Here is a 21,770-nt window from a genome sequence, read left to right as displayed (position 1 = left end):
AGTTCATATTGTTCTATTCAACGTTTCACAATTCATTCAACCCCAATCTATTTCGGCGTATTATCAGTCCGAAGCGCATGAAAATGCCATTCATTTTACATGATTTAAAATTTCATTATTTTTTACAACTGTCAAAAACAATGCCAAAAGGTTTTTTTTTTTAACATGACGGTTAAAACAAGATAGAACCGACAATTATCAAACACTTTCCAACCATGCCTAATTATCATATTTTTTTAAAGTGCTTAAAAATATTTTTTGAATGCTTGAAAAGTGCTTAAAAGGTGCTTATTTTTTGTTGAATAATTTGGCTACGCACCCTGTAATAAAAAAGTAAAATGAAGAAAACAAGAAAAAAGAAGTGTTTCTAAAATAATATTTTTTTCAAGTACTGGGAAAATGAGGACATAATTTTGTATTTGTTACATATAAAATGAGAAATGTGGGCGCATCACTTTCAAAATATATTATTAGCACCAAAAATTTCCTTTAATTTTTCATTTAAGGATGAGGTGGCAAGAATATTTTCTTCTTTTTAATTTGTTTGGAAAGTATGGTTTTTAAAATTTTTCATATTTTGATAGTTACTTAACTTACAACTAATATAAGTCAAAGTAAAATGTATGCAAAGCGAGTGAGAAAAAATATATATATACCCTTATAAAATGTGCAAATCTAGCACAAATATAAGTTTCACATAATTTATTATATTTTCCTAAAAAAGACTGTTTGCAAATTTATATGAATCTACAAATTTTTTTATTTTCACTTTGATTACTGCTGTTGTAAACAAATTTGGAAAAAAAAATCACCATTGCAGAATTATGCATATCCTGCATTTATTTTGATATCCAGATCTGACTTTTAAGTTGAAATTTCAATTTTTCATCCAACTTTGTGGAACTTAACTCTTTGACCTCAAGCAGAAAGTCAAATGACCATCTTTCAGAGTATAAGTGAAAAATATAAATACTTTTCTAAAATGATATTTCATTCAGTTGGTGAAATTAAAAATATTTTGACCAAGCAGCTCAATTAAGGGTTGAGTTAAACATACAGGATGTTTTTTCTTCAGGAAGAAGGAGGAATTATTCAAACACTATAAAATAAATTGATATCTGTTCTTCAAGTCTGAAAGTAACTCAACCTTGATCTCTCAAAAGAGACAGCTCTTTAGGCAATAATGCTGAATTCTAACATTGCATTTTAAAATTAAGAGTGCTCGAAGTCTGAAATCTCATCATAAAGTAGCAAGATTAAACTTTTGTCAAAAAAAGAAGACTGATCACAAGGTAAACATCAAACTGACAAAAAAAAGTATACCCCATATGAATTTTCATAATGATTGAGGAATATGCAAAAATAAAAATTTGTTCTAATAGAAATTCTTCAGGAGGAAGCATCATTGCACCATATATTTTATGAATCGTGCTCTAAAATCTTTATCCTTGACTGGGAATCTTAGTCAAAAATCTAGGAGAAGAGTAAGCATAAGGCATAGTCAGAAGTCTCAGTTAAGAGAGAATTTTTATATCAGGTTTGGAGTTGGAATGTTCTGTTATAATGTGAATGTTTTGATGGCAATGTAAGCTATTCAGAATCCAGCGAACTACTTAGTCTTTGAATATTAGAATGGCTGAATTTTCTCTAATTTTTCATTCATTAAAAGTCTTTCTTCCTCTGTTATAGTTTTAACCTCTTATGAATTTTGAGAATAGCTGCTTGTATTCTAGAAACAGGAACATGAGAGTTATACTAAAGGGGAAAATATGAATAAAACATTAATAAAGTACAGAAATGGACATACTATACTTTTAGTTCTCTAAACGAGAACTTTCCTCAGAGTCTAAACACAGAGGAAGGTTCTTGTTTGAAGAACCAAAACTATAGTATTTTCATCTCTATGCTTTATTTGCGCCTTATCCTTAGGGATATCTAAGTTTTTATAAGTAAATTTTCCAAAATATTAAGCATTTTACTATGCTTTTTTAAATCATCTGCCCTTGTTTAATGCTAAAATTAAATGCACATCATGTATAGGTGATGAAAAGTACATCATTCTTTTTTCAATATTATTTTAATTGCAAATCTTTACAATTTCTGTTAAAAGGCTAATTTTAGATATTGAATAATAGTACAACTGTTCTCTTTTAGCATTCTTTTGCTGTGTGTAATGATGCAACACGGTTTATCAGCTGCATGGTAACGTCAGGATTAGGGGTTTGGCTTACTCTCCATCATAGTGCCATTATTAGACTTTATCATGCTACTTCATACTCACCACTTTTGGATGTCAATGTCTCACCAGTTGTTTCTAAGACATTATCAGGTATTTATATAGGCTTTTCTAAAAATTAGGGAAATACACTTGACAATAATAATTTTTAAGTTTTTAAATGTTGGTAGTTAAATTGTGGAATGTCTCAAATGGATTATTATTCCATGTTGACCACATGCTGCATTAGTTTATTCATACACACAAAAATTGTTTCTGAATAAAGTCCATTAGTTTGGTTACAAGTTGTTGTCATTCCCAGGGAAGGATTGCTTTGAAGACTTTTCTTCTTAATACCGCCAGATGGCATTCTTTTTAAATTTGCATGTATTTGTCTGCTTTTTGTAAATATACCTTTACTTTTTGTCTGAATCTCACTCTATACGGATAACAGTTGGCAGCACAGCCGTGGTTTTTTAAAATTATGACACATTAAAAAGTTTCACTAAGTTTCGCCGTGATTTCATAGTTTAGATTCCAAAATGAATAGGGATCTGCCGAGTATTCTACTGCTTAACAGTGACAACTTCTATCAGTGGTGTATTAAAGTTAAGGCTTTGCTAACACTCAAGAAGATTGCAAATGTGCTTACTGAAGAACCCCCCATTGATCCAAAATTGCGAGAACAATGGACACTAAACAATGATGATTCTGTAGCATACATTCAACTTTCGCTTTCTGACGACCAAAGTCTTCAGTTCGCTAACAAAACTAATGCAAAAATTCTATGTCAAAATATTCAAAGCACATTTACTGGCAAAACCGAAGATCGCAAAATCGATGCAAGTAACGAAGTAAAAATTCTTGAAATGAAAGAAAATGTTTCAGACTATATTGCAAGATCACATGGACTTCAAACGAAATGTTCATTACTAGGACTGAAAATTTGAGAAAGAGAACTTGTTTTTTATACAGTTAGAGGTTTACGAGGAAAGTTTTCAAGAATAAGAGAAATCCTGAAAACCCAATGTGAAAAACAAATGGATAAAATACTGAGAGAAGAAGAAATAATAAGAAGAGAGAAGATCAAAATTAAAAAATTATATTCGTAGAAGAACAGAAGCATTCGGAGTAAAACATAAATATGAAAATAGAAGCACCAAGAAATGTTTCATCTTCCCTAAAACGAATCACCTAGTTAAAGACTGCTATTTCCGAACCAAGAACGATGGAAATCAAAACCAAACAACATCTCTAGAAATAAGAAGAATTTCGAACTATAAATCGAGAATGAACAAAACCAAAAACAATAATGCTCATTGTGCATTTGAAAATCAAGATAGACATTCTAGTGAAAAAATTTTGCACTTACCACCGAAGAAAAACAACATCACGTAAATTCTAGTGCTGCAGGTAAAAACAAAACTGTTTTTATTCTGGATTCTGGTGCTGCTTCACACATGGTAAAAGATTTAAACTTTTTTGAAAACATAAATCATGTTAATGGAATAATACAGTTAGCAGGCAAGAAAGCAAATTGAATTTCTAAAGGTATTGCTATTGTAAAAGCTACTACAACAGTTGATAATTGCAGAAAAAATCTAGCAATATATGATGTTATATATGTAGAAGATTTACGAAACAATTTAATTTCAGTATCTAAATTAATTGATAAAGGTTATAAAATTGAATCTAATGGTAAGAAATAGTTTATCCGATCCGCCCAAATTCGGGCACACGGTGGAAATTACCCGCCACCGCGAATGCTCAGACGAGGGGGTCGCGATCCGAACACCCGCACATGCGCCCAGCCGGGCATGAATCTAATGGTAATGATATTTTAATAATGACAGTCACATTATTTTAAAAGCTGTAAAAGTAAACAATCGTTTTGAAATTTCAATGAACCTTGTAATAATGTTTCACCTAAATTTTTTGATTATAAAGATGTAAATAATTCTGAGTTAGAATGTAATGAAGTAAGTAATTTGGATACTTATAATATTTGGCATAAAAGACTTTTTCATTTAAATCCACAATACATGGTTAAAATGCAAAATGTCCTTAGCATAAATTTTAAAGATTTTGAAAATTATCATTGTGAATCTTGTGACATGAGTAAAGTAACCCATAAGCGTCATCCAACAATTAATATTGCACATAGTAATTCTGTATTAGAGTTAATTCATTCGGACCTAGTAGGCCCAATAAATTGTGATTCATTAGGGACTTCAAGATATTTTAGTTCTGGTGGATGATTTTTCTAGGATGTACTTTTTTTGAAGCGTAAACATAAAGTATTTTAAATGTTTTGTATGCTTAAGGAAAGATATGAAAATGCAATGAATAAGAAAATCAAAAGATTCAGAACAGATAACGGTTTGTTAATAACCAGATTGATAGTTTTCTAGAAAAATACAGGATCATACATGAAAAACAGTACCGTATAATCCTTGGTCAAATGGACACGCTGAGCGAGTAATAAGAGTATTAGTAGAAAGGGCTGGGACATTATTATATGAAAGTGAGTTACCATCAAAATTTTGATTTTAGCACTCACATTTATTATTACACCACGTTAAAATAAACAAAATCTTCCTATTGAAATATGGTCAGGAAAAGGACCTAAACTTAACTACTTAAAAGTATTTGGATACGTCGTTTCTTTTCATATACCTAAACAATTCCGAAAAAAATTTTATGTTCCTGGAAAACGTGGGATTTTCGTGTGTTATTCTAAAGAAAGGCGCGCTAATAGAATATATGATGTCAATAAAAATAATGTAATTAAAGAGCGATCGGTCAAATTTAACGAATCATTAAGAGGAAATAAATTTTTAACAACCACAAATGAATGTAGCATATGGAACATTGAGGATTTGACCCAGTTTAATATATCTCAACCGCTAATTGAAACTGAAATCCATAACTCCCCTCAGAGCCGCATTATACCTTTCCTAGGCCCTAGGCATAGCCGTTTTTGGGCCCTTCCCCCACTCCTCCCTTCTTTTCAAAATATATGCTAAAATTTTCTTGCATATTTTTTTTTTTACATTTTTATTAATATGGATTTTAATTTACAAATTTGTTTATCGAACTTTATTTGCAATACCGAACTTTATCTGCAATGTATCTTCATAATTTTGTGCAAAATACACTTGTTTTTTTTAAAGCTAAATTATTTTTGTCAACAAATTTTTTTCTCCCAAGTTTTTCGTAGGCCTCTGAATTTCGTATTAAATTTCTCTGTTTCAATCTTTCTTTATACTCAAATTCATCACATCAATTCGAATGATAATATAAATACTGAATAAACTGGAAAAAATACAAAAGTTATAACATGATTTAAAAAAAGTTACCAATTTTTTTTCCTACGAAGTCGATATAATATTCAAATAAAAATACATTTTGTGAAAACTTACTCATTCCCTAGTAATGTTCCCTAGTTGTAGAAAAATGAATGAAACATTACTTACAGTGACAATACAAAATAATAAACACACATTTAATCATTTTTAAAGGTTATTTGCAAAAATGTTTCCTATACATGCATTAAAAACATTGTTTTTTTCCCACAAGGGTTTTTGGGTTAACAACTTTTAAAATTGTGCTTTGTTTTATATCTCAGGAATTAATAGCAGAAATATGGCTGAAATATAAAAATAATGTTAAGAGTACCGATATTTTATCTGTTTGCCCAATAAAACTGTTGGTATAGTTTTAAATTTACGGTCAATTAGCAAGTAAATCTTTTAGAAAAGGTATAACTATTTAGAGGAATTAATATGATTTTGTAATTAGAACTTTGTGGAGCTCTTTTAACTATAAATAGGTGAAAAATGAAATAGTATTTCATAACACCGATAACAGGACAATTTTCATAGTACAAAACGAATCTAATGAATCATTTTCCTACCTCTTTTTTAATGAGCGCAGTTCTTTTAGAATTAATTTATTGAAATCCGGTTAAAGTTTAATTTCAATTAAAAAAAATTCAAAAACACGCCATATTTCTCATACATACAAATATTTAATTTTAAAAAAATGTCTTTTAGATGGGGCCGATAATTTATACCTTGAGTGCAGCAGATTAATTGTTATCAATTGATCAGCTTCTACAGTCCCTTTTAGAGACGATTTTAAATATGTATTATACGCTTACAAATAATACATAGTTGCTCGACACAATTTATTTTAGAGCATCCTTGTTTTCTACATGGAGGCTCCATCACCTGTTCGCTACGCTCAACAATTCTTGTAGTTGTTTCTCAATCATCATTGAAGATCTAGTAAGAATCATTTCCGTCCATTTTTTTGAATCAAAATTACGATTGGATTGCTAGCGGTTGCATTTTAAGGATTACTAATTTTTGACAAATGGAAAACAAGGAAACACGGTTCTCGCCGAGAGTTATTACGCATTGAAGATGTTCTGTGGAAAAGCAGTTCATGCAAGCTCGCAAATTCGTTTTTTTCTCCTCAGAACTCTCATTGGGCATAAACCGTCCTTCCACATTTTTCTTAAAAGTTTTTTTTTCCTGAAAAGTTTATTAAAAATCATTTTGTTTAGAAAATATATAATTATTATACTATTATTTAAGCAGATTATATTGCTATGTTAATAGTAAAAAAATAAAAAGGATAGCTGGATTTGAATAATGAGTTACTGTACTTAAAAAATAACATTTAGAAAGTCCGAATTTACGACACAATAAAAGGAATAAACAAATTAGAAGAAATTTTTCTTGTTAACAGATCATATTGGAAACAATTCTTATTTCTCTTTATTCAATATATATTTTCACATTTCGATCTGAAATGTCGAAATTTTATTATTTGTCAACACCTAATCTTTTTTCTATATAATATTTTTTTTTTCTTTCTTTTCGTTATTTTTGATATTAAGAGGGATATTATGAAAATCGCGTAAATGATAAATTTTTCTGCAACAATCAATAAATATTTATTAGTTAGGGAAAAAAATAGAAAGAACCTTTTAAATTGCAATAACTTTCAAGCAAATAAGTATTTCAGAAAGGAAAAAAAGGTTATGTTTCGTTTATAGACAAATTTGGCTTTTTCAGCATACCAAATTTAACTTCTGAAGCTGCATTTTCGCTGCTATAGAGCAGCCCACATGTTATTTTTCCAACAAGTTTAAGAGTAAAAAATTCTTGAATTAAATATCGAATGCTTTCTTATTTCATTTTAATCTCCGTACAATTTCCTACATATCTTCGTAATTTGAAGTTTCTAAATCTTATAGTGTTTAACAAAATGTAACGTTAAGTTGAAAACCCCAAAACAGTGGTGGTGTCAGTGGCCCTCTCAATTTTCTAACAGAGGGAAATTTAATAATATCTGCTCATTTCACGCTAATTTAACAATGCAGTTTATTTTTCCAACTTTATATAAAAGGAAATTTTTAGGATTGGTCTGTGGTAATGTCATTACTCTAGGTTTTCATACGTTCACACTTTTCGACTAGACCAACTAAATCGATAAGATTAAATTCGACACTATTATCTTAAGTAAAGAATTCTATGAGTTATGGAAAAATCATAACATAAGTATTAATAAAAAGTATCGTGAGATGATATAACAAAAAACAAAGAAGATAATTTTTGAAGTAATGGAATTGATTGTTTTACAGACTGAGTTTTTTCTTTTTATTTTCAGAGTGTATTTTTTAATAGTTTTACATTAAATTACTTTAAGGCAATTTTATATTCTTTTTATAGATAACTTATATATAACTACTGCTTCCTACATTTTTGGCAGCAATTTTTATAAAATATTAATACTGAAGAAAGAAAGGGATTTTGTATTGTTCTAGAAAAGGTATATTGGTTGGAATTAAAAACCAATTTAACCCATTGGCCGACGAAGGGACAAAAATTAATTTAGACACCTTTTGTAATTTATGGCGACCTTATAAAAATGTATCCAAGAGCAAAAAAAATGAACAAAGGGTATCCAATGATCGGAATAATGCAATCACAGTTTTCTCATGTTATTAGAGAAATAGTATTCTTTAACTTTCATTAATCTTTTTATTAACGAATAAAATTGTATGCAGCAAATATTTTACTAAATGTAATTCTAAAAATAGTATATTTTTTTTCTCTTAATAACTCACACTTTTTTATAAATTTTTTATTTCAATGATCTTTTTCTGGGTTAATTCTGTTTTTTGAAAACCGTTCAAATCAACCTTTTAATAAAATTTTATATAAATGATATGTGATATCTAGTATATTTTTAGTTTACTTACAGTTAAATATAATATATATATATATATATATATATATATATTTTATTTTATATATATATATATATATATATTATATGGATTTCCTCTTTTTTACTTTCTGACTATCTCATACCTGACTTTCCTGCTATGGATTTTATAAGTTTAGGGGATATACCGTTTGTTTGCCCATTTCTTTTTAGTAGATGAGTAACTGTTAGTCCTTAACCATTTTCTTAAAATCTGTTACTATTTTAAAAAGCGATTAAAAAACTACTTTTTGAAAAAATGACAATAAAGAAAGTTTCAGAAATGTTTTTTAAAAATGCAGCACCCATAATCGTCGATAAGAACAAACATTTATTAAAAATAAGAAGAAAAGAAAAACTAAAAAAATCGTTCTTAGCTCTTGCATCAAAACATTTATGATGAAAGTTTCATTTTTCGTATGTTATCATTTTTGAGGAAAAAGTAGAGATAAAACGTCAATTTAATAAAGAAAGACAAAAATACATTAAAAAAATACTGGGCCTTAATAAAAGCATTAATAAAAACAATATTTTATCTGTAAAAAAAATCGTTCTTCATTCTGATGTCAAAACTTTAAAAAAGTCTCAGTTTTCCATGTTACCACATTTTCAAGAAAAAACAAAAATAAAAAATTTCTATCAAAAACGCTCTTAAAATTTTTTTTGTTATGATATAAATGCGGATAAAAGAAAAGAAGGAAGACATGTTTTTTTAAGGAAAAAAAGTATGTGAAACCTTGAAAATGCAAAACCTTAATAAAAAGTTCATGAATAAAAACTCATGAAAAAATCATGAATAAAATGTTACATTTTTAAAGAAAAATTTTAAAAATGAAAAATTTCCTTCTTTCCCACAATATTATATTTTCAGGAAAAAGCAACATGATGGTAAAAGAAAAAAAGTTTCAAAAATTCTCTTAAAAATACCATACAATAACATTTCTTTACATGATTTTCATTATTTTTATGCTCATTGTTATTTAAGCTCTCACCTTTTTTCAATCTTTTTAGAAACAGATGATATAATCAAGCAACACAAATCAGCCTGTTTAAGGGTTACAGCCATGCTAGCTTCTAAGGATATTCTTTGGGTTGGTACTAGTGCCGGAGTCATTCTTACTTTCCCTCTTCCTCATCTAACTTCATCTACTACAATTGTAGAAGACTCTCCTACTGTTTCTGGTATGCTATTTTTGTTTCAATTTATTACTATTCTCTTCCAAATGTTTTGTTTAAAATTTGAATGAAGAAAAAGATTGGGTATAACTGACCTTGTGTATGTCATTATAAATGTAAGAATTACTGCAAAATCATTTAATGGAAACTACCCCCACGATCCATCCAGTCTACTCATAGACATATTCATTACTGAGCAATACAAAGACCAGGGGTGATCTACTAAAAACCTAACAGCTGACTAACAATCGATCTCAAAATTTTCAGTGATCAGATGTGATGATGCATGCGCATTTTGAATTGTCAATGGTTTACCATGGCTAGCTAATTTAATTAGAGTATTTGCGTAAATTAATGTATAAACCATATTAATGTATATATTATATATTTCTGTATATTATATTGGTATATAAACGTAAATAATGTAATTACATTAATTTGTATTTAAAAATAGGTTTTTCATTCAATACTTTTAAAAATGTACTACTTAAGGCTATTTAAAATGGAATGGTAACTGGATTGGCATTAGTTCACATCAATTAGCAACATCTGCATGTATTTGAACACTTTACTGTTTTGAAATATCTATTTCCTTCTTGAATTTCCCAAAAATAAATATCACTCACCTACAGCAAGCAAAGTTATTTAAAAATATATTAATAAAATACGTCAAACCTCGTTAATTCGACACTCTCGGGACCTCTGAAAAACTGACGAATTAAGCGGAGTGACGAATAAACCTGAGTTGCATTGTTCATCAAAAAATTGGGAAAATACCCATAAATTGACAATTATTACATACAGCAGCGAAATTTCAATTTCTTAAAATAAAAAAAAACTTTAAAGAATTTGCTTTAAAACAATTCAATTAAAATATAGCATCAGTAGAATGACAAACAGTATGGTTTACATACTTACTTTTATTTATTTAGGAATGAAAAAACCATCAATACGGGTTTGTTTGGTAAGGGGATTACTTAGCATAATTCTTTTTTCGAGTTTGTACACAGAGTTCAAATCTTCCTCAGTGCCAGATATTGAAGAAAAATATTTTCTTAGAACTTCAATGCACTGCAGAGCTTCATTTTTGGAAGGAGGAACTTCCACTTCATCCTCGCTTTCACTCTCTTCAGATGCTGGAACATGTCTTTCGCGGATTTCGTTCGCGATTTCTGAGACGGTTAGTTCTGGAGATGTCACGAGATTTTGGTCAATTCTAAGGTATGTTTCTTTATCCATCACATCTTTGTTGCGTTCTTTAAGTTGCCTGAGCAATTCAAATAAAGGGACGTCATCATCTTCATCATCATTAACATCTTCTGACGAGCTTGGACTTTCAACAAATCCAGCAGGCCTGAAGCAGTTTTTGATGGTTTTATTGGTCACATCAGCCCAACTCCTGTGGATGTAATTTATGCCATCTAAGAGATTTAGTTTCCATTCTCTGCCTTCACCAATGGCTTTAATCTAGTCTCTTACAAGATGTTTCCGATAGTGTCTCTTGAAGCTGGAAATGATTCCTTGATCAAGGTGCTGTAAAACTGAGGTGGCATTGGGCGGCATGTAAACTAACTCCACTGATTGAAGGTTTCTTACCTCAGTATGCGTTGTGCAATTGTCCACAACAAACGCCACTTTACGATCTGTTACATGGAATTTTTTGTCAAACTCTTTCAGAGTTTTTTTCCAAACATTGGAGGTCATCCAAGACTTTGAGTTTGCTTCATATCATACACTCAAAGACTTCACATTTTTGAAGCACCTTGGTTTTGCACTTTTGCCTATGACCAGAGGTTAAGTTTTTCGGAACCATCCGTGTTTGCTCCTATCAGAACGGTAACTCGTTTGCTTTTCTTCCCACCTGAGCAGTCCTCTGATTGAAAAGTCAAAGTCTTGTCAGGCACAGGTCGAAAAAAGAGACCTGTCTCATCAAGGTGTCATCACAAGGGTTATAACACTGGAGAACATCTTTTAAGAAACCATTTTTCCATTCTTCAACTGGACGCATATCAACGGCCGTTGCTTCTCCGCACATCTTTTTGAAGGAAAGTCCATGTCTCTCTTTGAACCGTTCAAACCAGCCATTGCTCGCCGAGAACTCCGAAGCACCCAGTTCGTTTTCAAATTGCAAAGCTTTCTCTTTCAAGATAAGTCCTGAAATTGGAATGTTTTAGGCTCGGGCCATTCTAAACCATTTAACAAGGGCATTTTCAACGTCTTCGAAGGTCGAAACACGTATTCTCTTTCTCTTCTCGCCATCCTGAACACGCAAAGAACTTTCAATTTTGTCTTTTAAGGATCAAATGGCAATGAACGTTGTGCGAGGGACTCTTTTCCGTTTTGCAAAAGCAGCCTTTGACATTCCAGATTGCTAAAATTCTCTTATCATTTGGAGCTTTTTATCCAATGTCCAAGATTTGTAACCAAGTTTACTCGCCATGGCACTGAACTAAAGACTAGAGAGACTCGAGATACCACCGCACCGCTACGCCGTACTAAGTTTTGCAGGAGAGAGAAGAAAAGGCACGCATTCCAAGATGCTCGTTTTCTGCCACCTCTTCCCTCCCCCCGCCCCTGCCGTTACCCCCTCGTAAGTTCAGAAATAAGGAGCATTATTGCAACTCTTTCTGCAAGAGGTGGTGGAAGGAGGGGTGAGACAAAAGGGCAGGGGAAAAACGCTTCCAGTGTCTGAACTCCAAGAACCAGTTGCCTAGTGCGAATGGCAAAATTAGCCAAGTGGAAATTTCTGCAAAAGTTGACTGGAGAAAAGCAATTTCTCAGTGAAGACATTCTTTGAAGTGTTATTTTATCGGGAGTTCATAATTTCCCCATGATGCATTAAACGGAGTTTGTTAACACTGAATCCAATGCAAATCAATCAGGACTTGAAAAAAAACGTCGAAATAACCGGAGTGACGAATTAAGCGAGTGTAAAATTATAGAGGTCCGACTACCTCTAGTTTTAAAATTATTTTTTGTTTAAATTCAATAAGAAAGGGAATGATAAACTTAAATATTCATAATTAATTTTTTTAATTAAATTCATGAATTAATAAATACATTTTTTATTAAAGTAGAAAAAATTAGTTGATTCTTATTTTCTAATACTTAAAATCAAAATGTAATTTATTTGGTAAATTATTTTTTGGTTTAAAAATAATTGTTGAAATACAAATTTTAAATTTTTCTCATTATGGAGGTCATTAAACAAATTTAGAAACATGTCTTTATTTAATAATATGGTTAATGAATTAAAATTATATCAATGCACATTAACACTACCATTTAAGAATTATTTTTTATTAAAGAAAGAGGTTAGCAAAAATATTTGGAATTTAAACTTATATTAGAGTCAAATACATGATTAAACAACTGACAAATCTGTGAGTTCTTTAATTTTATTGAAACATTGATTCAACAAGTTTATTCTGTATAGTGTTAAAAAAATATTAAATGATTTTGGCTCATTTTTGATTTTAAACAGTTGCGTGCCAACTAGGGGGGCAGAGGGGACACCCGCCCCCTCTGGAATTTAAGTGAGGGGGCAAACAATGTGTTTCACCTCTCCTGAAGTTTAGACACTCTCAAAAATAAAGTCAAGTAAAATTTTATTATTTTTATTTTAGAATTTTTTAAAAAAAATGTAAAGCCTCCTTTAAAAAAAAAGAAAATTTTATATTCCTCTGAAATTTTTGTCTGTGGAGAAAAATGTTCTTTGCTCCTTTTGATATTAAGACGTTCACCAAGAGAGATTAAAGTAAAATTTGTAATTTTAAAGAAAAAAAAGCTATTTTTTCTCAACTTTATAGCTATTCTCAAACTAGGAAACTTTATTTTGTTCTGAAATTAAATTGAAGGTTCGAACAATGTCTCTTTTGACTAGTGGTAAAATGAAGTCAAATTAGAGAAAATATTTTTTTATTTTATAAATTTGACTCTATTTTCAAGGTAGAAAGCATTATAATCTTCTGAAATTGTTATGAGGAGATGAACAAAGTGCCTCACTCCTTTTGAAATTTTGACGTAAGTGAAAATAAAGTTAAGTAAATTTTTTTATTAAAAACATTAACTTTAAAACTATTTTCAAAGTAGCAAAAATTATTTTCTTCTAAAATTTAAAAGAGGAGGCGAAAAATGTGTTTCACCCCTTCTGAAATTTAGAAAATAAAGTTGCGAAAATAAAGTCAAGTAAAATTGGCAATTTTAGAAAGAGTTTCAGTTTCGAGGATTTTTTCAAATGGAAAACTTTATTTTCCTCTCAAATTAAAGTGGGCAAAAAATGCAATTCTCCCTTTCTGAAATTTAGATATTCGCGAAAATAAAGTCAATAAATTGGCAAAGTAAAAGAAGAATTTTTTTTTTAACTTGAAGTTTTTTTTTTTTCAAATAGAATACTTCATTTTCTTTCGAAATTAAAGTGATACGGCAAAAAATGGACTTTGGATCTGCATCTTTGAAATTTCAACAATCACAAAAATAAATTCATGTAAAACTGGCAGTTTTATTTTAGAATTTTTTTCTCAACATTGAAGCTATTTTCCAAAAAAAAGAAACTTACATTTTTTTCTTATTTTTGAATGAGGGTAAGAAAAATGTGTTTCATCCTTTCTAGAATTTATGCAAAATAAAGTCAAGTAAAACTGGTAAGTTAAAAAAGAAATTTTTTTCAACTTTGAAATTATTTTCCATGTAGAACACTTTATTTTCTTTAGAAATTAAAGTGTGGGGGCAAAAAAAACATCTTCCGAAATTTAGATATTTGCAAAAACAAAGTCAAGAAAAACTGGTAATTTTAGAAAAAAAGAAACTATTTTTCTTATTTTTGAAACTATTTTGCTGGTAGACGGAAAAAAAAGTCCCGGAAAAAAAGGTACGGAAAAAAAGGTCCCGGTAAAAAAAGTCCCTGGAAAAAAAAGGTACGGAAAAAAGGGTCCCTGGAAAAAAAGGTCCCGGTAAAAAAGGTACCCCCATGGGGAAAATCTGTAGGAATATTTCCCCACTCGCTTTCTGGGCAGCATGAATGCTTCTCGCTGTTTCAATGAATATTCTTTTTATCTGTAATAATTCAGATTAGATCATTGAAGTAAGGAGAAGGGTAAGGGGGGAGGACTTATGGGCTGGTTGTGTTACGCTTTTTTTTAAAATTTTATTTCATTTATTTATTCTTCTTTGATTATTTTTAAAGCGGGAAGATACTTTGAAATTTTTCAATAATGTTATACTTTTTTTTTGTAATTTTTTTAAGTGAAAAATGTGTTATTTTCTATTTTAAATTATATTTTGTGAAGAAGTTGCTAATGTGAGGCTTAAAGTAGTCAATCGGGGAAGTTGGGAGGATTTATGTGTTGGATGTTTATTCGTGATTGGAGGTGAAAGTATTGGTCTTTTTTAATTAATTGAAAACGCGACACGAAAAGAAAGAAGAAAAAAACCATGCACGGAACAGCAAAAAGCTCTTCAATCTAATCTTCTCATTTCAAATATTTTCCCCTACAGAATTTTTCCTACACAGGTACCTTTTTTACCGGGACCTTTTTTTCAGGTACCCTTTTTTCCTAGAATCATTTTGCTCTAGAACTGCAAAAAATGTGCCTTGCATTTCCTGAAATTTAGACATTCACGAAAATTAAATCAAGTAAAATTGGCAATTTTAGAAAAAAAAAATTTTTTTAAATTTTTTAATTTTGAAGCTACTTTAAAAATAGAATATTTTATTTTCCTCTAAAATTGAAGTGAGGGGCGAAAATCTGCTTTGCATCTTCTTCAATTTCAGCGATTGCAAAAAAAGTCAAGTAAAATTGGTAATTTTTTTAAAAAAAAGAATTTTTTTTTCAATTTTGAACCTATTTTCCAAATTTAGGCTTTTATTTTCATCTTAAATTAAAGTGAGGGTATAAAGAATGTACTTCACCCCTTCTGAAATTTAAACTTTCGCGAAAATAAAGTCAAGTGAAATTGGTAATTTTAGAAGAAAAAAACTTTTATTTTCTTTGAAGCAATTTTCCAAATAGAAAACTTCATTTTCCTCTTAAACTAATGTGAGGAGGCAAAAAATTTGCTTTGCATCTTCTGGAATTAAGATATTTTTGAAAATAAAGTCATGTAAAATTGAAATTTTAGAAGAAAAAAAAATTTTTTTTTTCATCTATGAATCAATTTTCCAAATAGAAAATTTCCTTTTACTCTTGAAAAGGAAATAGTAAGGGGGGGGGGAAATGTGCTTGACCCCTTCTAAAATTTAGACATCCACGGAAATAAAGTCAAGTAAAATTAGTAATTTTAGAAAAAAAGAAATTTTTTTTTTGAATTTTGAAGTTACTGTCCAAATTGAAAATTTTATTTCCCTTTTAAATTAATTTTATTTTCCTCTTAAATCACCCCTTCTGAAATTTAGACATTCATGAAAATAAAGTCATGTAAAAATTGTGATTTTAGAAGAAAAAAACTATTTTTTTGCTCTTTGAAGTTATTTTCCAAATAGAAAATTTCCTCTTGAATTACTGCAGGATCACAAAAATTGTGCTTCGCATCTTCTGAAATTTAGGCATTCGTGAAAAGAAGTCAAGTAAAATTAGTAATTTTAGAAAAAAAGGAATTTTCTTCTGCATAATTTTGAAGCTACTTTCTTGATTGAAAATTATATTTTCCTCTTAAATTAGAAGGAGGGAATGAAGAAAGTACTTCGCCCCTTTTGAAATTTAGACATTTGTGAAAATGAATTGAAGTAAAATTAGCATTTAACTTTTTTTTCAACTTTAAAGCTATTTTACAAATAGAAAACTTTATTCCTGTGAAATTTAATTGAGAAGTAGGATAATGTGCTTTGAGAATACAATAGTGCTAAAATAGAATTAGTAATTTCGGAAAAAGAAACAATGCTTTATTTCAACTTCGTAGTTGTTTTCCAAATAGAAAACTTTCTCCCCTGAGACATATACTTCTCTTTTGTTTAAATTCTTTTTCTACATCTAACTACTTTTAATCTAATTTTATTTAAAGAAATTTAAAACCAACATACTCTAAAAAAGAGCAATGCAGAAAAAATTAAAACAAATGTTTAAAAAGCTAAAATAATTGCTACTCTTTTCCCTTCCCTGGAAGGAGCAATAAAATGCATCCTTCATTGACAAACAGATTTATTTCAAAGCATCCTTTGATTTTGAACACCTTTTTTTCTGCCACCCACAGAAAATACCCACAGTTACCTGACTCCCCAAAAAATAGCCACCTCATCTGACACTATAGGAATCTAAAATTCCTTTTATCAGTTTTATGGCTCTTTTGTCCTGTTTTAAAATGTCATATACTCGTATTCCCAAAACAATCTATTTTTTGGATATCTATTCTTAAATTGTTTTAAACAAGCATTTATCCAGATAGTCTAGAAAAACAAATGTTTTAAGGGATGTAAGGAGATGACTCTTGTTGACATTTACTTCAGTCATTTTGTCAATAGACTTTTTCTGAGACAGTCGTTCATCACTCTTTGTTAAATTTCAATTTTGTTCAATTATTTGAATTTATAATATTTAATTTTAGTTGAAACTGATTAAAATTATTTGCTACTCCCTTTTTTTTAAAAACATAAAATGTGCCATCAATAATACCCATTCTTAAGGATAACAGGAAAATGTAAAATAAATTTCTGAAGAGGTAAGCAATTGTTTGCATTGAATTTATTAACACATTAAAATAGTGTATTTATTTGCTGTTACAATAGTTTTATATGAATAGTCATACAAAGATTGCTTTTTATTTATGTTCAAGCATCAAATTCATTTATATAGTACATTAGTTCATGATTTTACCATTTATTGTGTGCGCATGACCTGTTCTTATTTTATATTTATAAAATTAGTAAGATTGGAAATAAAATTATTATATTTTAAGTTAAGAAAATTAAATTTTTTAAATTGGATCTTTGAATTTTTAATGCTTTTAAACACTTTGTTTTCATTCAAAAATAAGATGTAACCTTTAATTTATAAAAAAATTGCATTTAATTTAATAAAAAAGCTAGAGACATTGTTTTGTTACGAATAACTGAAAATATGTCACCATTTAAAGTATTTTTGTTTAAATAAATCAGTTTTTCAGTCAATAAAAAATAAAATTCTGTGAAAAAAAAAGATGTTTTTGTTGTTTCAATAATGCTTTCTACTTTTAAGAGAGACATTCTTATCTTGATTCTTTAAAATCAGCATTATATTTATTTTATTGATATGAAATTCTTTTCAAGTCCTTTGCTTCCATTGACAAAAATGGCGTGTGTTACAGCTTTAGTTGCTTAAGAAAAAAAAAAAAAAAGACTGGAAAACTATTCATTCAAAAAGCAGGGAAATAACAAGATTGGGTTGAGAATGCATTAAATCTTCTTTTAAATTTTCCATTTTATTCTTATCTTATATGATAACCTTATCATGTAGAGCAAAGCTTCAAACACCAAATGCGTTACACATTTATGCCCCCTTATTTGAAATAAACCATCGAAAATATCCTTTACACACCAACAATAATTTTTATAAACAAAGATAATTTTTGTTCTAATACAAAAAATTAACCTTAACTTATATTTTAAACAATTAAAATAATGAAGAAATATTTTTAATACAAAAGTTTTATTAAAAAATTCCATAAAATTTTATAATTATCAGTAATAAAAGCTACTTTAATTAGAAAAAAAAAACAATATATTTTTAAGAATAGGACAATTTGTTTCCATAATATCGGGAGGCAGGAAGCATAGACACGGAATTTAAATAAATTTTTTTAATAAAAATCTTATAGGATAATCAAAGTTAGTATATTTGTGGTAATAACTTTATGAGAACTTTTTTCATGAATAATTTTTGAGTTTAAAACATAAATTTTTGAAAATTTGAACACTAAAGCTATAAATACTGCTGATAGAGGAAAAAAAAATTATCCGACAATCAGAAATATAATTTATAATTCTTTTAAAATGTGGACATTTCTGTTTATCAATTGAATAATTTTATTTTCTCTTCTAAACATCGCACTTTCGATTTCAAACCATATAAATTAAACCGGACCAAGAGGAGAAATCATTTAGCTTAAGATTGCTTTAATTTTATTCAACTTTCATTTTTCTTCTTTCTTTGTTTTAACATTTTTAAGATTTATATTTTTTTAATCGTGAAGATAATCTTGACTATAGCCAATGTTTAAGATACTTATTGAAATTTTTTTCAACGTTATTATATATTTTAGCTTAGAAATCCAAACTATTAAAGTTCGTTGTCAAGACAAATCATTAGAAAGAAATTTTTCAATTAGCAAAAAAGTTTTATGACTTTTCCCTTATTTCGTTTTTTAAAATTAAAAAAAAATAATATTCTTTTGTCATGTATGATTACATGACATCATCAATACATACATTTGCATGTCATTACTGTCTGATCTGAAGTCATTACTGTCTGATCAGATAAGAGTAATTAAAGTAGTTGCTTTATACAGCGCATGTGCAGAAAAAAATTTTAAAAAAAATTATCTTAATTTTACAGTGAATCGTATTTGACAACTAATAAGTTAAGTTCGATTTGAATATCTTAAAAATGAAAAAGTTTCAAGCAATTTTCTAAGTAGTTTTCTTACTCTTTTAAGAGAAAGCTCAAAATTTAAAGAGCACCTCCAAAACCAGTTCCACTGTCTCCCCTATATTTTCGGTCTGGATGCGTGTATTTCCTGGGGTGTTAAGTAATTCGAAACTAATCGACTAACCACTATCACAAAAGGGGGATTGCAACCTGCGAGGGTCAACTAGCTCTCAAAAGATATCAGAAGAAACTCACTCTACAGCTTATATTATGCTTTTTCTCGTTCTAAGAAAAACTTAAAAAATATTTTTTTTTAACTCTAAAACGGCTTTATTTATTTTCAAAATGGTTTTATCATTTTATTGAACATGCACTTTTTCTAATTATATCTTGAATTGTTTATTATTTTCATTTAATTATTTAGAGAACTAATAATAACCAGAGTATTTAAATTTATAAAATTTTACTATGTAATCATATGAAAGTAATTCATATAAAGTAACTACATTAAAAATAAATTTATGTTTTCTCTATAAATCAAATAAAGTTTGTTAGTTTTTTTAAAAATTGATTTGCTAATTTGTAAAACTTTTTATGTTAAAGTAACACCTTGAGTTCAAGATTTTATTTTTTTATTACTTATTTAATTTTTTTCTTTCAATTACAATTCAAATACAAATATTTTTCACAACCTTTTTTTTAATTTTAATTAATTTTTTTCAATTTTTTTTAAAGGTTGTTACACCGTTTTGAAAGTAATTAAATTCTACCACTTTAAAAAACTATGTTGACATTTCATGCATTGTTTAAGCAAATATGGTTGCTTACTGTGTAAATTCGATTTAGACTTAAATATTTGAATTTCGCAATTTGAATGAACTAAATTAACCTTCACTAGAAACTCATTTCATTTTAATTATTACTTTTGCTAACTACATTATTATTGTATAAATAACACCGAACTGGAATTACGATTCGATCTTAAAAAATAAACACCGGGGATATTTGTTATTTGTCACAAATTGAAACATCAAAATTAAAAATTATTCGATTTAATGATCACAAAATTTTAAATCATAATAAGACAGATCTAGTTTCCGATTATATCACTTAACTTATTCTAATAACTTAGCTCGGATACATTAAAAACTTCACCCACAAACTCATATTCATTATTTTTACTTACATTATTTCAACTTAATTATAGTTACTTTAAAAACTTATCGCCAAAGATATTATTTAGCAATAATGCAAAAAAAAAAAAAAAAAAAAAAAAAATTCTTTTTGATCTAAAGCAGTTATGTAGTATACATTTAATAAACTGCATATTTTGAGAGCGCAGTTTTATATGAAGCTTATTTTAAAGGAATAAAGGAAAATATAACTTATTTATTAAAGAGCGAATATATTTTATTTATCAGCTTTTGGTTGGTAAACGGTATTTATATTTTATCCAATAATTTTTATCAAGTAATATCTTGTGATTATTTATATAATAAAGGAACTTCATTTTTAATTTTAAGCCTTTAACTTAAAATTATTATAACCATAATAATAATAACAAAGAATAATGGTAAAAGTGGGTAATAAACGCATTTTATTTGTAAATGCCGTAAATAAGAGGACAAATAAATAACTTACAAAAGTATAACTTATTTCTAAGAAGTTCCTTAAAAACTATCTTTGATAAGCTTTATAATTTTCTGAACGTAGAAGTAAAGAATTTTACAATACATGCGAATATTTTCATATTTTTCTTCATTTACTGTTTTAAATAAAAATTTCATAATACTTTTATTATATTTATTTATATTTTTTTAATTTATTTATTTATATTTTACTTTTATTTATATTTTTTTAATCGTGAAGATAATCTTGACTATAGCCAATGTTTAAGATACTTATTGAAATTTTTTTCAACGTTATTATATATTTTAGCTTAGAAATCCAAACTATTAAAGTTCGTTGTCAAGACAAATCATTAGAAAGAAATTTTTCAATTAGCAAAAAAGTTTTATGACTTTTCCCTTATTTCGTTTTTTAAAATTAAAAAAAAATAATATTCTTTTGTCATGTATGATTACATGACATCATCAATACATACATTTGCATGTCATTACTGTCTGATCTGAAGTCATTACTGTCTGATCAGATAAGAGTAATTAAAGTAGTTGCTTTATACAGCGCATGTGCAGAAAAAAATTTTAAAAAAAATTATCTTAATTTTACAGTGAATCGTATTTGACAACTAATAAGTTAAGTTCGATTTGAATATCTTAAAAATGAAAAAGTTTCAAGCAATTTTCTAAGTAGTTTTCTTACTCTTTTAAGAGAAAGCTCAAAATTATGAGGGATTTTTCACAAATTTCATTTTGTACTATTAAACAAGATTTATTAACAAATGATAATATCCTACTAATGATGGTCTGGACAACAAAGTGTGATGGAATTAGTATTGGAGCACGTATTTGGAGCAGTTTTTAACAATTTTTTTTAAAATTTTATGTCAATAATTTTTTAATCAATTTAAAATTTATTCAAAC

At 28.3% G+C, this 21,770-nt stretch overlaps 1 protein-coding gene and 1 non-coding gene across 5 annotated transcripts in view; both read left to right on the top strand.

The window, feature by feature from the left end:
• LOC107452153 (rho guanine nucleotide exchange factor 17) overlaps positions 1-21,770 on the top strand; it is a 314,558-nt gene that overhangs the window by 286,703 nt on the left and 6,085 nt on the right. For all 4 annotated transcript variants that reach the window (XM_087155432.1, XM_087155433.1, XM_087155435.1 and 1 more), the window contains 2 exons: positions 2,155-2,329; positions 9,506-9,676. In XM_087155432.1, the coding sequence (XP_087011558.1) occupies positions 2,155-2,329; positions 9,506-9,676 (346 nt within the window). The remainder of the gene's footprint in view (positions 1-2,154; positions 2,330-9,505; positions 9,677-21,770) is intronic.
• Positions 1,815-1,951, top strand: LOC122270792 (small nucleolar RNA snoR137). Its single transcript, XR_006225996.1, has one exon. It is a non-coding gene; the product is annotated as a small nucleolar RNA snoR137 (small nucleolar RNA).

Source organism: Parasteatoda tepidariorum, chromosome 11, assembly GCF_982258835.1.
Source record: "Parasteatoda tepidariorum strain Cologne lab strain chromosome 11, Ptep-v5.0, whole genome shotgun sequence".
In the NCBI taxonomy this organism is placed as follows: Eukaryota; Metazoa; Arthropoda; class Arachnida; order Araneae; family Theridiidae; genus Parasteatoda; species Parasteatoda tepidariorum.
Note: the sequence above shows the minus strand (reverse complement) of the source record. Positions and strands in the feature narration are given on the sequence as shown.